At 39.6% G+C, this 15,153-nt stretch overlaps 1 protein-coding gene across 2 annotated transcripts; it reads right to left on the bottom strand.

Annotated features, from left to right (window-relative positions):
* Window positions 1-3,623: 3,623 nt before the first annotated feature.
* On the bottom strand, window positions 3,624-15,090 carry LOC109214966 (uncharacterized protein At3g49140-like). 2 transcript variants are annotated; one of them, XM_019378945.1, is made up of 10 exons: window positions 14,821-15,088; window positions 14,493-14,727; window positions 13,783-13,885; window positions 13,597-13,664; window positions 12,788-12,967; window positions 12,573-12,698; window positions 12,025-12,363; window positions 11,561-11,713; window positions 4,655-4,750; window positions 3,624-3,951 (listed from the first exon to the last, which is right to left on the bottom strand). In XM_019378945.1, exons 1-10 carry the CDS (start codon window positions 14,922-14,924, stop codon window positions 3,847-3,849), a joined length of 1,509 nt encoding a protein of 502 aa, XP_019234490.1. In that variant the 5' UTR covers window positions 14,925-15,088; the 3' UTR covers window positions 3,624-3,846. The 2 variants fall into 2 exon arrangements, with proteins under 2 accessions (XP_019234490.1, XP_019234491.1); XM_019378946.1 differs by lacking the exon at window positions 4,655-4,750 and having other exon boundaries at window positions 14,821-15,090.
* Window positions 15,091-15,153: the final 63 nt, after the last annotated feature.

Below are 15,153 nucleotides of genomic sequence, written 5' to 3'. Positions count from 1 at the left end.
AGGCATTTTGTAAGCAATTCTTGTGTGATTTAAGTGTGCGAACCTGAAGCTACATGAACCAGATAGAAGAACTAGTTCCAAGTGTCTGTCTTTTATTCTAGTTTCATTGTAGTAGGGCTTTTGAGTTGTACCTTTCAGCTTTCTATAGAAGCATTTGTAGTAGGTACTCTCAGTGTATTGTTCAAATTAGAGTTAACTTGAAATTGTCGCAACAATCTGAGGCTGGTTGCCACAAAGGGTTAGAGGTAATCCTTAGGTTTACAAGAGTTATGTAACGATGTTTTGGCTCAATGATTTAGTGAAGTGTTGGAAAAAATCCTATTGGGTAGTAAGTCATCGTTTTTTCACCTTTTGAGCCGGGTGTTTTTCACGTAAAAATACTTGTGTTCTTTACTTTCTGCATTTATTATTCCGCAACTGTAATATAACTAACACATAGAAGAACTAGGTCCTTCTATAATCTGTACATGCGAAAAATTAAACACCATACAAATCACCCTCCTCTTGTGTGATATTGAAGTATAAAATATTATCATTAATTTCAGGGACAAAACAAAAATTCAAGGACTTATTACTGTTCGAGGACATATGAATGAACGTATTTAGATATTTTACAACTTTTTCCTGCCTTTTGAAAAACTTGAATTTTTTACAAATTTATAAATCTCTCATACTTTTTATAACACTCCTATGTAATTTTATTAATTTATTTAAAAAAAAGTTAATTATCCACGGGACTTATCCCTATGTCTCGTGGCTTATGCCTCACTCTGTACTAGGTAAAATGCCTCACCTTTTACAATACTGGTATTTGTAAACCAAATTAACCGTGGATAATGAAATAGACAAATTAGACAAAAAATTTATGTAACTATTTCACGAAATAATAAACATACTGTTTACCAAATCTCTGAAAATTTGAAGGTCCATGCATATTAAAGTTAAATTCTTAGAAGCAGTTCTGTAAGAAAAAAATATAGGCTTTACCAAATTTAAGGATATAATGTATAGATGTTAAAAAGTTATTAACCATCGCTTGAAGAGTGGCATTTCACAATGTGCATATAGTAAATTACACTAAAGACTAATCTATATTTATATTATATTAAAAGTGGGAACCCCATAACTTAGAAGTTAAATTACCAAAATATCCCTCTAAAATAAATTATTTTATTAGTATAAAATAAATAAAAATATCAAATTTATTCGAAGAGATGCAACCCTTCAAATTAGTTACTACGTAATGTTTAAAATACTTCATAACTGAATTCCTAGGTACTTTCTAATTAATTTATACTACTCTTCAGATAATAAGTCATCCAAGTATGATCGTACCTCTTTGAAACCAAATAGAAGCGTTCCATGAGAATGAGAGAAAAAGGGAGCAAAATGCAAAATTGCTCTACGAGTGCAACACAAAACAGTTGTTTTGCTCTTCAGATGAGAGGGAACTAAAAAAATATGAATATTGGCATATCCTAAAAAGATGAGGTCACGGAATGGGAGTAGAGGAACTGAAAAGAAGTTTAAGAAGATGAAGGAATGAGAACAGTAATACGACATTACAAAAGAGATATACTACGGAGCAACATTTGACCCTGCAAAGTTGGCTAGGAACGTGTCAAAAGACACGGCTCTAAATAGTCAAACAGTGAGAAGGTGTCGCGTGAATTGGCAAGGACTCTATTCTCTTATTTGGAGAACAATTTGATAACAAAAAACGGGTTTTATTTTTTTCACTCCACTTATAATTTATTTGTTGTTCTCTTCCCTTAATATTTTATGAAATACAACTTTTAAAGATGTTATGGTGGATGATCGTCATCTCATAATTTTTATTGTGTCTTGTATAAATGCTATGATTAGAAACAAGAAAGGTTATATTAGTTGTTCCTTTTGAGATATTAATCGGTTTATTGTCATACAATTTACCGTTATGTGAAAGATTATAGTTTCAAGGTTAGTAAGACGTAGATTAGGCTTCATTAATACTTGAACATATTTTTGAGATTATGAAATAAACTAGGTTTACATTAGACATAATTTAAAGGTTGGTGACCTTTTATTATAAATTTAATATCTCTTACACTATATATAGATTTATCATGTTTCTCTAAATAGTTAATGTTTTCATTAATAAATAAATTTTAAAGAAATTATTTAGTTGTTTAGCCATTAGAAAATTTTCAAGTACTTAGTTATTTTATTAAACGACACAACTCTTTGAGAGAAAAAAGATACAAGTTTTTGTCTATTTATAGTAATGCGATTATTAAATAATACTGATATATATAACAACTCGATGTAATTGTACTATTGGTGTTTATAAACTAAGAAATTAGTATTGATTTATGATGATAATAACTTAGTTTTTGTCTAGCAGTTGTACGTACTGAACATTAAGAAAAGTAAACGTAAGGGAGAATAAAATTAAAAGTGTCTAACTTTTTTTGTCGAACAAGAACAATTGGGTGACAAAAAATAACGAAATAGTCAATAAGCTCTTTTGGGTCATGCTTATTATTTGCAATACATCTACATATTCAAACTCAAATTTCAAAAGACACACGTTTAAACTCATAAAAAAATTATGTTTTCTGAAAGAGGTAGTTTTTGTGGTCCTTATTTATTTATTTATTTATTTAAATAAATAAAAGAGTCTTGATCCTCCTTAATCTGTACTCTAGCACTTGAATAATTACTACATTTTAAATAAAATTTATTTATGAGCAAACAAAAAATACTATGCTGAATTAGCATCAAATAAAAAATCCAATGTAGTTATATATAAATCTAACTCTATATTAAATCTAAATCAATATTTATGTTATTATAAAAGTACGAACCCCTAAACTAAAATGCTAGAAATCTAATTATTCTTCTAAATAGCCTAAATGCCTTATTTATAGAATAAACAAAAATATCGACGGCACAAACATGAGCTTCAAATCATATTATTTCCTCTTTTATTTCTATGTTTATTTGATCGTTAATGTAAGCTTTGAACCAGAAAAATAGAATTATGGGTTGAGGTGCAGAGCGTGAGCATAATCCAACGGATCGGGAATCAAAGCCTAAATGGAGTGATATGGACATTGAACTTGTTGGAAAAATCACATGTATCTATTTAAATTTGGATCGTTCCTTTTCGTAGGTTCAGACAATATTCAATTATCCTGACTTCGACAAACAAGTATCTATACGAAGATTCACATTGATCATCACAGTAACTGGTAACTGGTACCTTGTTCTTTCGTGTATAAAAGCTTATAGATATTAGAAATATAATTTTATAATATTTAGGTATTAGAAATATAATTTTATAATATTGTGTGATAATAACTCGGCACCCACGCGCGTGTCGAGAAACTAGTTTTTACAAAAACAAAATTAGAGGGACTTCAAAGATGTGTCTCTTGACAACTTTTTGTTTTTCACTATTCCATTGGTGTCTGCATGTAATTTTTAAGTTAAAATTATTCCTGTGCTTGTATCCGAAACAAATGTACCAGTGCAACAAATCGCACCTTTTGTTTCTCATAAAATATTTAAGTATACAACCGATGACCTTTTGTTCGGCTGAAAATAAGAAAAATGTTCCGAAGTCTCGCACAACACAAAAATGAAAAGGGAATAATTGTTACCAAAATTCCATCAACATGGGAATTAAGCTGTACAAAGTCGAGTTCATATTAAATTAAAGTAATCACTGAGTAATTATGACTCTCAACGGAAATAAGTATGATGAGATGGATCAAACAATGACTACATGCTATATACAATTCTGAGTCAGAAGCACAACAAGATCTAGTCTAGAGAATAACTAGACCTTTGTATCTTAGCTTTTCATGATTCAGCTTGGTGACTTTCTTTCTTTTGGCGCAACTTGTGGTGGATCCGGGGAAACAGTAGATCATTGAGTTGTCTTTCAGCACTATACTCTGACGAGGCCTGCAAAAACAACATTCTATTACCTTTTCTCCGACATTGAATAAAGGAGAAATGCTGGCATAGGTTTCTAACTTTTCTCTTGCTGAAGAAATAAGAACGAAAAAGGACTACCTATGGTAGTAGAACATATGATTCCCTAAAAGCTAAAACCATGAGAGTTTAGCTGTGAAAGAAATAGTTAAGTAAAGAAAGGTGTGCTCTCTCTAATAGTTTAAGGTTTTAAAATAAAGTGGTGGCATACTTCACATTCGTATCACAGCAATGCACAAGTCTTACATCCAAGCCTCACCACCACTTGTCAACAACAATTACTACGCTTCAGTCGCAAACAAGTTGAGATCGGCTATTGCCAATTCTCATTGACCATGTCTCTCACCGCCATCATCTGCCGAAAAGAAAATCGTACATGTTTGGCCAATAATGAAGTATCAGGCATGCTCGTGAGGGTACTCCGTTAAGACATAATTGAGAAAGAAAAGTGTGCCTCTCTAACAGCCTAAACTTTTATATGAGATGGTCATACACTTTAAAGGTGGCGTCTAACTTCTCTACCCACTAGACAGAGCCTGTTTGTAGGTTTGTGTCAAAAACTTTGATCCACCAAGAAGGAATTCATTTACAAAACAGTTGACATGCAACAAGACTAGAAATTAAGGATGGGGTCCTGAAAATCTTAAGAAGCAAAAGTACCAAAATGTCTTACCCGCTTCCTAAATGAAAACCGCAGTGTTTGGACTTGTGTCCCAGAGCAAACTCTCAAGTCAAAACCAAGGCTGTCCACGCCAATCAGAGACACCTCCTGACATAAATCACAACAAGAAACTCGAGATGAATTCCCCAGTGAGCGTCATAATAAATGGAGGAACTAGGTTCTATGTATAAGACACCTTTCCATTATAATCTCAGCCAAGTGCTGAGCACTCGTATTTCCAAAATGTGAATACATAACAGAACTGAAATTCTTCTGTTTCAATTCAAAATGCTGGCTACAATATTAGGCTTTGTTATCAGGAGAAACGGATTATTGAGGACATTTTATCTTCCAGTAACATGTTCAGGTTTCTGTTTTTATCTTATCTTATCAATTTTTTCTCCAGTGCAGGAGAAAGGGAGGTTGAGTTGCATGGTTTGTTATATTATTTTACCTAGGACGAAACAGGTAAACCAATCCCTGGGTTAGTGGGTTGTATAGTAATGAATCTGAGGACAGAAAAACAAGTAAATCTACTGATCTCAGGGCAATCTTATAATCTCTTATTAAAGGCTGAAGGGCCATACCTCAAAAATGCTCTCAGGCACTTCCCCCAAGACATTTCACTTTCATGAATCCTAGGATTGTATCACCACCCTCCAAGAGCCAAGCCTATCGCAACCAAAACCCAGTTAAAATCTCTGGCGTATGACCACCCACGCGCCCTCACGCGCGGCCAGTTTTGGCGACTTCTCAACCCCGCGCCGGCGCGTGAGGCTTATCCCGGCCAGATCTCACTTTTTCTTCTTCAGACAGCCTCATCGCGAGGCTGTTCCGAGCCTACCCATCCAAGAATCTCCAAAATCCAACGACTTTCACTATTTTCCGGTGACGGGTGAGGCTTTTTCCGACCAGATCTCACTTCTTCTTCTTCTTCAGTCAGCCTCTTCGCGAGGCTTTTCCGAGCCTACCCATCCCAGTTCCACCAAAATCCGAAGATTTTTTCTATTTTCCGGCGAAAATCATCAGATTCCGGCGACATTCTCTGATTTTTTCGGCATCGTGCAGCACCGGAAAATCCCCCTTTCACTCCAACACCCTGTTTACAGCTACTGTGAATTAAAACAGTAGTCATTTATTATGGGGGAAAACAGAATTTGTTTTAACAGTGGTTTTAAATCCTTTTGACCCCTTTCCGAGTTCTTCTCTATTCACCCTTGTGATTTGGCAAACACCCAGCAGCTATAGATAGTATTTTGGGACAGCCGAATTTAGATATGATGAGATATGATGGATTCTAGAGGGAGAAGCTCCTACTTCTCTCTAGAATCTAGAAAGCTGGAAAACATGTCTTTCATCAAAGCTGCCTCTTGGCTAGCCCAATAACTGGGGGAAGATGCCATCGAAAGCTCGACGTAGGGCAAGAGCCGCACTTCTTGATGTCTCAGGAGCACACTCTCAGGCGCAAGGGTTTCTTGGAATCTTGTCTGATTGGGTCTTTCTCCAAATGGGTTGGTTCTCCAGAGGCTGTTAGGAACTGGGCAGCAGAGGTATGGAACATCAAGGACGGGCTGAAAATATCGCAACTGGGGGACACGCAATATCTCTTTCGATTTGTCAACGAGTCTCAAGCTTCAAAAATTCTTGTCAGAGGAAACAGGTGGTTTGATGGGAACTTCTTAAAGCTAGACAGATGGGTGGAGCACGATGGGTGTCTCGACCCTCGTTTCTCCGGCGAAACATTGGTGGTCAACATGGTGGGTCTCCCGGTGCATCTTTGGTGTCTTGACCTATTCAAGAAGATTGGGGAAATCTATGGAGGTTTTATTAATGTCTCTTGCAGCCTATACGATCTCTCGCGAGTGATGATTGTGGTGAGGAAAGGGGGCCATGTCTCCACTGTGGTGGAAGATGGCTACTTGAGTTATAGGGTTTGGTTGAGCCCTGAATTTCGCCTTATCTTTATGCCTGTGGTAGTGGGGGAAGAAAAGGGAAGGTCAAATAGAAGGGAGGGGAGGGAAAATCAGTCTCTGAAGGGAGGGGAGTGGGCTCACCGGATAAGTGGACTACGCCGGAATCAGACGCTAGATCGAGAAGAGACGAGGGGTTTGAATTTGGGAGAAGAAGACAAAATTTTATCAGGAGGAAAAGACGTGAATGCCCCTGGGTTAGTGATGCGGGCTGGAAAGGCAAAATGGGCCGGTCCTCTTTTAATTATCATAGGGCTGGCCAAGTTTTCAGCAAGTATAGGCCTGGGCCTCCACATATGGGCCCAACAACTTTTCCCAATTCTATTAGAATTGATCTTAAGGGGCCCAGATTATTTCAAGTTGCGTCTAATAAGGCTCCTAAGCATATGGGAACAATCGCTCCTTCTTCTTCTGCCAATGGTGCTTTACACAGTGGTATTTCTTCACCGAACTCAAGTGACCTGCGCCCCTCTTCGATGGCCGCTGCTTCAGGGGCTAACACCGGCTTAAAGCTGGTGGTATTATTCCCTGGCCTCCCACCCATGGTGGACCCAGCTCCATCACCCCCTCATCTTCTCTTGTGCTTAGCTGTGCTAAGGTTACACTTCAAGCTCCTTCTTCTTCTGGGGAGATTGTTGCGCCTGCCCCAATTGTTGTTAGTGCCGGACCAATAATTCCAGTTAATATGCCGCCAAGGGTTCCCTGCACTCTTCCTTCCCACTACCCTGCTGGCGTTTCTGGCCATTCTTATAGCAGCGGGGTGTTAATTTCAGAGGATGGTGCCTCTCAAGGAAATGGTGATATCCTTCCGGCACCTAAAGTTCCTATCGCTAGCAATGCTATGGTCTTGTATTTCTCCGGTAGGAGCAAGGAAAGGGTACATATAGAAGACGCCTGTCCAATTTCGTCACGGATTGGAGGAGGCGATATGTCCTTCTAGATGGAGGATAAACTATTAAACTTTGGGAAGTTTTTAGGTGTTTCTTTTGAAGGGAAGGAAGATAGGGTGTTAGAACTGTTGAGGGAGATTGAGCAATAGTCTTGTTATGATGGTGCAGGGAGGGAGTTGGGTCAAGGTGATAAGCAAAATAATTTAGGGGATGTAGTGGTGTACCAGAGAAGGGGCCAGGTGTGTGACAGGGAGGAAGGGAGCTCGGCTACGGGGAGGGAAAAGGGGGATATTGTTACTTATGGAAGTTAAGATTCTTTCATGAAATGTGAGGGGGATGAATGACCTAAACAAAAGGGCCATCATCAAAGTGGGAGTTAGAGAGTGGGGTGCCAACCTAGTTTGTTTTCGGGAGACCAAAATGGAAGTTTTGTCGGATGCGATTGTGAGGAGTCTCTGGGGGAATAGTTGGGTGAAATATGACTGGGTCCCAGCATCGGGAAGTGCCGGGGGCATTCTTCTTATGTAGGATGATAGAAGCTTGAAGGTAAAGGAGATTAAGAAGGGAGTTTTTTCTTTAGAAGCTCTTGTCAAAGATAGAGTGAGTGGGGTGGAGTGGGGATTTGGGGAGTGTGCAGACCGGTAGGAGAGGGGTCCAAGGTGTCTTTCTGGGAAGAACTGGCCAATGTTATGGGGAAATAGGACATTCCATGGGTTCTAGGGGGAGACTTTAACACTATTAGGATTCCCGGGAGGAGAGATTAGGGTGTAGTCTGATTTCAAGGGCCACGGAGGAGTTTTCTAACTTCATCAAAGATCACTTTCTCATTGATCTTCCTCTGTCAGGGGAAAGGTTTACTTGGGCCAGGACGGAGGATTCCAACTCAACATCTAGACTTGATAGATTTCTGATATCGCCCTCCTGGGATGAGCTGGTGCGGAATGTGCTGCAGATTACTTTACCTAGGTTGACTTCGGATCATTTGCCTATCTTGCAAGATGGATGCAAAGGGAGGGGGGTGCGTGCTCCTTTCCGATTCGAGAACATGTGGTTGAAAGTGCTAGGATTTGGTGACAAAGTGAAAGAATGGTGGACAAGCTACGGGGTATCAGGGACACCTTCATTCCGTCTTTAGAAGAAACTTAAATTGCTCAATGGAGATATTATTAGGTGGAATAAGGAGGTTTTTGGGAGGGTAGAGGTTAAAATGAGGGAGCTTATGCATGAATTGGGAAAATTAGAGAGAGGGGATGGGGCGAGGGAGCTAGATGAATCAGAGAAAGCGAGATTGGGGAGGTTAAGAGGGAAATAGTCGAGTTAGCAATAGCTCAGGAGACTAGTTGGCGGCAAAAAATCGAGGGCGCTTTGGTTAAAGGAGGGGGATTCGAATACAAAGTTTTTCCGCAGGGTTGCGGTTGCAAATCGAAGGAGAAACTTCATAGAGTCCTTAGTTGTGGTTGGGGTGAGGATTGAGGGAGAAGAGGAGGTAAAAGGGGCGATAATGGGGTTTTATGAGAACTTATACAAAGAGGAAGTTAGTTGGAAGCCTACTTTGGGGGAATAGAGTTCAACTACATAGGGGAGGGAGACAGTGAGTGGCTAGAAAGAGCTTTCGAGGAGGAGGAGGTGCACGAGGCTGTGTCGAGTTGTGCTGGTGATAAGGCCCCCGGGCCTGATGGTTTCTCCTTGGCCTTCTTCCAGCTCTATTGGGACACCATTAAGGGGGAGTTGATGGAAGCCATTGAATACTTCCACGTGAATGGTGTTTTCGAGAGAAGTATCAATGCTTCTTTTATTACTATTGTGCCTAAGAAAGAAGGTGCATCTTATATCAGAGACTACGGGCCTATTAGTCTCGTGGGGAGCATTTACAAGATTATTTCTAAAGTGCTTTCCAATAGACTCAAGAAGGTTCTTGACGTGTCTGTTTCGTCTTCCCAGAATGCGTTTGTGGAATGCGTTTGTGGAAGGTAGGCAGATCCTGGACGCTGCTTTGGTGGCAAATGAACTTGTAGACTCCAGAAGGAAAAATAGAGAACCCGACTTACTATGCAAGATGGACCTTGAGAAGGCTTTCGACCATGTCAATTGAGAGTTCCTGGATTTCATTATGATGCGGATGGGGTTTGGGGTAAGATGGAGGGGATGGATCAAGTTCTGCATTTCTTCAGTCAGATTCTCTATCTTGGTTAATAGTAGCCCGTGTGGTTTCTTTGGCAGCTCCAGGGGTCTCAGGCAAGGTGACGCCCTATCCCCCATGCTATTCATTCTAGTGATGGATGCTCTGAGTAAAATGATGGATCGTGCGGCGGGCGGAGGCTTCTTGAGAGGATTCTTAGCTCCAATCGGGGTGCTCAGTGCCCGAAGAGTCTCTCACTTGCTTTTTGCGGATGACACCCTGGTTTTGTGTGATGCCGATATGGATTAGTTGACCTATCTGAAGCAGGTCCTGCAATGGTTTCAGATAGTATCAGGACTCAAAATCAGCCTCGTCAAGTGTGAGATTTTCCTAGTGGGTGAGGTTGCTAACATTGATGCTTTGTCTTATGTTCTCAGATGTAAGGTGGGCTCTCTTCCCACTACTTACCTGGGTCTCCCATTGGGCGCTTCGCATAAGGATACTACTGTTTGGAATCCAGTGATCGAAATGGTTGAAAAAAGATTAGCAGGCTGGCAGAAACGGTACTTGTCAAAAGGCGGTAAGCAAGTGCTTATTAAAAGCACTTTATCGAGTATGCCCACCTATTACTTGTCCCTGTTGCAAGCTCATGTGAGCATCATAGAAAAACTGGAGCGGCTTCAAAGGAATTTTCTTTGGGATGCGGCGGATGGAACTAGAAATTTTCATCTAGTGAATTGGCAGACAGTCACTTCGCCAAAAAAGTGGGGTGGACTTGGAGTAAAAGATGTTGGGGTATTCAACATAACTTTGTTCGGGAAGTGGCTGTGGAAATTCGGGGTAGAAGAGCATGCTCTATAGAAAGAGGTCATAGTAGAAAAGTACGATTCCACGGGAGGGGGTTAGAGGACCAAGGCAATCACAGCACCTTTCGGGTGTGGCATGTGGAGGAGCATCATGAAGAATTGGGAAGCCTTCAATGGCAACATCACTTACAGGGTTGGAGATGGAAGGAGAATCAACTTTTGGAATCACAGGTGGTGTAGAGAGGATACTCTGAGGGTCTCTTTCCCACATCTTCAGAGTTTCAAATCAGAAGGAATTGATGGTCCAACAGATTCGCAAGGAGCATGAAGGGGGGGTAGTATGGGACCTCTCATTTAGAAGGAACATGCAAGATTGGGAGATTGCGGAGCTCCAAGATTTGTTGACAATGCTATATGGGCAAGACAGGCCCCAGCCATCTTGTGATTCTTGGAGATGGAGGTTGCGTGGCGATGGTTTATTCACCGTAAAGTCCTTTTACCAGAGTATGTTAGTGAGAGAGAAGGCCACTTTTCCATACTCCTCGATCTGGATTCCTAAGGCGCCCACGAAGGTGTGCTTTTTTGCATGGCTAGCGGCGAGGGGAATGATCTTGACTGCTGGAAATCTGCGAAAGAGAGGAATTACACTTGTTAGTTGGTGCTACATGTGTAAAAGCTCAGGGGAATAAGTTTATCATCTTTTGTTGCATTGCCCTGTGCCCTCGGGTTTGTGGAGGGCAATCCTGAATCTTTTTGGTGTTCAATGGGTGATGCCAAGCACTGTAAAGGAAATGTTATATAGCTGGGCCGGTTTCCGTAGAAGAAGAAAGCAAAAGGTGTGGAAGTTCGCCCTGTTAGCTCTCATGTGGATAGTTTGGGGGGGAGAGAAATATGAGAGCTTTTGAGAGGATTGAGTCTCCTTTTTCACATCTTAAGAATAGTCTTTTATCTTTGATCGTTTTTTGGTGCACTCATATAGCCCCTACTTGTATAGAAGATTGGGCGTCTTTTGTAGAGAATCATGTTTTGATGTAAATTCTCTACTTTTTGGTATACTTCTTGTATACAAGAGTTTTTTCTCCCTTTTGATTAATACAATTTACCTTATCAAAAAAAAGGCTGAAGGGCCATACCTCCACCTGAATTCCCTTGCATCTCCAACAGAGAGATCTAAGAGCCTGTGTAGTCCTCTCTCCAGCAGCTTTAAGCCGAGATATTATTTTGGCAGCTGAATGTGCTATCGCATCAGGCCTAGCTCTCCTAAAATCATCTAACTCAACAAAGATCTGTGAGCACCAAAATAGACAACATAAACTTGGTAATCCCTGAATAATGATAAATATGTTGCAGGAATACCACAAGCACAAAATGGTCAAAGAATGCAGATATAGAACTGATCAAATTTCTTTTAAAACAATTGATTCAAATAAATAATACAATAATATCCCATGGATCTTGTCTACAATGAGTTTCGAGATGACCAAAATAATTACTGTGGATACACAACTTGCACTATATAAACTGATATACGTGCAGAGTGAAGAATGGAATGTTAACAACATTCAAGGTTGAACCTCATAAAACCTACACACATTACCTGATTCCCACTGGAAGAAATTAACTGAATTTTGATCATCTCTAGCTTGTAAAATGAAGTTCCATTTCCTAGGTTCTCATCCTTCTCCAATTCTGCCCAGCTTGGGCTATCTTGTGATGATCCACTCTCATGTTTGTGGCCATTTATTTGAATACCGCCCTTTTCTTTATGGTCTTCATCTTTTTCCATCTGGTTTAAGTCAGCGTCACTCAGCCTATGTTCGGATATCTGCTTTTGAATAGTAGTGTGCTCTTCAAGGAAGGACGGCCTTAGAACACCTTGTATAGCAAGACCTGCAGGAGGCTGGTCCATAAAATCTATAGGATCATCTGTCACAACCTGAGCACCAAAGTAGACCACAAAAGAAATGGGTTAAATTACCAATTAAATAGCAGATTCAAAAGATGTAATGCCAGCACAGCATGTGCATGTGCCGAAAATTGAATGTAATAATGTGCTAATTTCGCTTAATAGGAAGCCGACTTGATGTCTCTCTTAGATTTAACTTTGACTTTTCATGCCATGAAATCAATGACGTGGAAAATCACCTCGGCAATCTTTTTGGCAAAATACATTGGATGAGAAGAGCGCATGGTTTCTAATTTAGCCCAGTCTCCCAATGACCCGTCAGAATCCCCATCCTGATCTTCATCATCAAGAATGGCAACCCAATCCTGTGAACAAGCATTTTAACTGATGTTTATAAATGGAAAGTGCAGTTACTCACATTCTAAAAAGTAAAACATTTCAAATAAGTAAATACCTTGTCATAGTCACTTTCATCTTCATCACCATCGTCGTCGTCATCTTCATCGAGGTCATCTTCGTCATCAATATCACTGTCCTCATCGTCAAATTCATCTATGCCATAATCAACTTCAGATTGACCAAATGACTCTAGCTCACTTAGCATTTCAGCAGTATCTAGGCCAATAATTACTTGCTGCATCGTATTTGAAATTTAAGCAAGCATTCAGAACTCTTTTCTTATCAACTTTTTGTTAGTAACTACATACAAAAAAGATGACTTGTGTGAGCTTCATCATAGTTATTAATATTATGCATGCACTAGCTGCCTCTCACTATTCAAAAGCCTTTCCTTTTTCCTTTTCTGGAAGGTTAAAAGAGCTCCAAGATAGTTGGAACAGACAAGAATGTGTAAAGGCAAAGTCCAGTTTATCTCCAAAGTTGTCAATAAACATTTGATACCTGAAAACAGGCAAGTAATTATGTGATAGGACAGTCTTTCCACGGAAAATAATTATAGAAACAGCTATCAAGAAGTTGCTTTACTCAAACAAACTTATCCAGTATGATACATAAACTAGCATAACACAACTTGCATCATTATACATTGATGACATGATTTTGCAAAAAGGTAAGTATCACACTGGACAATAGTTGACTAATCAAGAAACATATATCAAGCATAGCAAAATCATTTGGAAATACTTGGAGACGGCAGTATGCTTTGTCTGAGTCAACAATCACCAAAAACGTGAAAAGGAAAATGTAGCAATTAACCATTATGTAAACAGGAATAACAGAACTTTTTAGCTTCAATGTCCATACCACGACATTTTCTTCAGCTGTCAGAGTTTGCAGGATGTCTTCATCATTCTTTACTTGAAAGTAGATGTCTGACAAAAAGGCAAAGCACATAAACCTTCATAAAGGAGTGAGAATATGCCACTAACCATGACCAAAAAGTACTAGCAGCAGGAAAACATGCTAAATGACAAGAATTGAACAGCTTACTTCCAAGTTCATCAGTTATGTAAGGCAAGTCTGGCCAGAAAATGTTCTCATGCACTTCATTGTTGACCACACCTGAAAACATGAGTGTTGCTTTGCTGTTTACCTATAGATCAAGTGGTAAAAGCAATATTAGCTTTACAACAACTAGCTACAATGATAAGTAGCTTTCCGAGTTCATCAGTTATGTAAGCCACATCCGGCCAGAAAAAGCTCTCATGCACTCCATTATTTACTAAACCTGAAATCATGATTGTTGTTTTGCTGTGTAACCAAAGATCAAGTGGTAAAGGAAATATAATATTTGCTCATGACGGGAATGAAGGGAAAGCAAATGATATTGAGAGCCTGGGAGTAATGTCCTGGCACCGAGCCACCGAGATTTTGTAAAAGCATTATAGCATTATGCAAAATCAGCACTAAATTCAACTACCATTAAAGTTGTTTAAATTTAAAAGTTGATATCCAAGGGCATTGAGAAGCCACAGTTCAGCGAGGAAACAAAGTCTTAGGTGATTCCAAACTTTCTGTTCTTTCTTTCTTTATAACTTTCCAACAGCTAATCACTAAGAATCTCTTTACATTAGCATTAAAAGCACTAAATTCTTCCAATATACCATTCGGAACTAAGATATTCTTTTTATAAGTAACTCGAAGCAAAGATAAATCCATCATTTTTTCAGCAAAATAAAAGGAAAGAGTACGATCATTGCCTCAATGATTGTTTTAGAAGTTTCAGCAGGCGTAAGTTGAGCTTCCTCATTCTCACCAATTTCTGAATCCGAAATGTCTTCAAACGGATGATACCTGGACGGCTTCGCATTCTGTTTCACCGGTCCAGTACCCGCACTTGACTGATCTTTCGTACTTGCTTTAATTCCACATTTTCCCTTACCCGTTCTTATTCTTCCACCGCCATGCTCCGTCGCTAATCTCCTAAATTTATTCCTACAATCAAACTTCACACTTGAGCTGTGCTTTTACTGTTATTAGAAGATAATTAGCTGTAATTAGTAGTAATAGGAGAAGTAGTAGTAGTACCGAGGGATGGAGAAGCTGGCTGAGTGAGAAAACCGGCGGTAGGTGGAGTTGAAGTTACCGGCGGAGAAACGGACGGCGGCGACGGCGGGTTCTACCATCAGCATTTTCGGAATTTCAGCAACTGAGGAATTGAATAGGGGGAGAGATCAGTGAAATAGAAGCAAAAAGTGCTGGGTTTCAATGATCTTTTTCGTCCATCTCTCTTCGTGATTGGGCCGTGCGGTTCTCTTATTATCCTTTTGAAAGCTCTTCCGTTTGTGTCTTCTTATTTGCTCATTACAATATGCGATAAAAGATTCCGTGCTTTCTCCCATACCGTCCCCACAACTGAGT

The sequence above is a fragment of the Nicotiana attenuata genome, unplaced genomic scaffold (genome assembly GCF_001879085.1).
Source record: "Nicotiana attenuata strain UT unplaced genomic scaffold, NIATTr2, whole genome shotgun sequence".
In the NCBI taxonomy this organism is placed as follows: Eukaryota; Viridiplantae; Streptophyta; class Magnoliopsida; order Solanales; family Solanaceae; genus Nicotiana; species Nicotiana attenuata.
This window is presented reverse-complemented; position numbering and strand designations above follow the sequence as displayed.

Excerpts from the sequence above, each read along its gene's own strand:
- LOC109214966 (XM_019378945.1), bottom strand. The coding sequence starts at position 14,924 with ATGCTGATGGTAGAACCCGCCGTCGCCGCCGTCCGTTTCTCCGCCGGT. Across the intron at positions 12,364-12,572 it reads TTGCCAAAAAGATTGCCGAG|GTTGTGACAGATGATCCTAT; the intron begins GTGATTTTCCAC and ends TTTGGTGCTCAG. Across the intron at positions 11,714-12,024 it reads TTTCTTCCAGTGGGAATCAG|ATCTTTGTTGAGTTAGATGA; the intron begins GTAATGTGTGTA and ends TGGTGCTCACAG.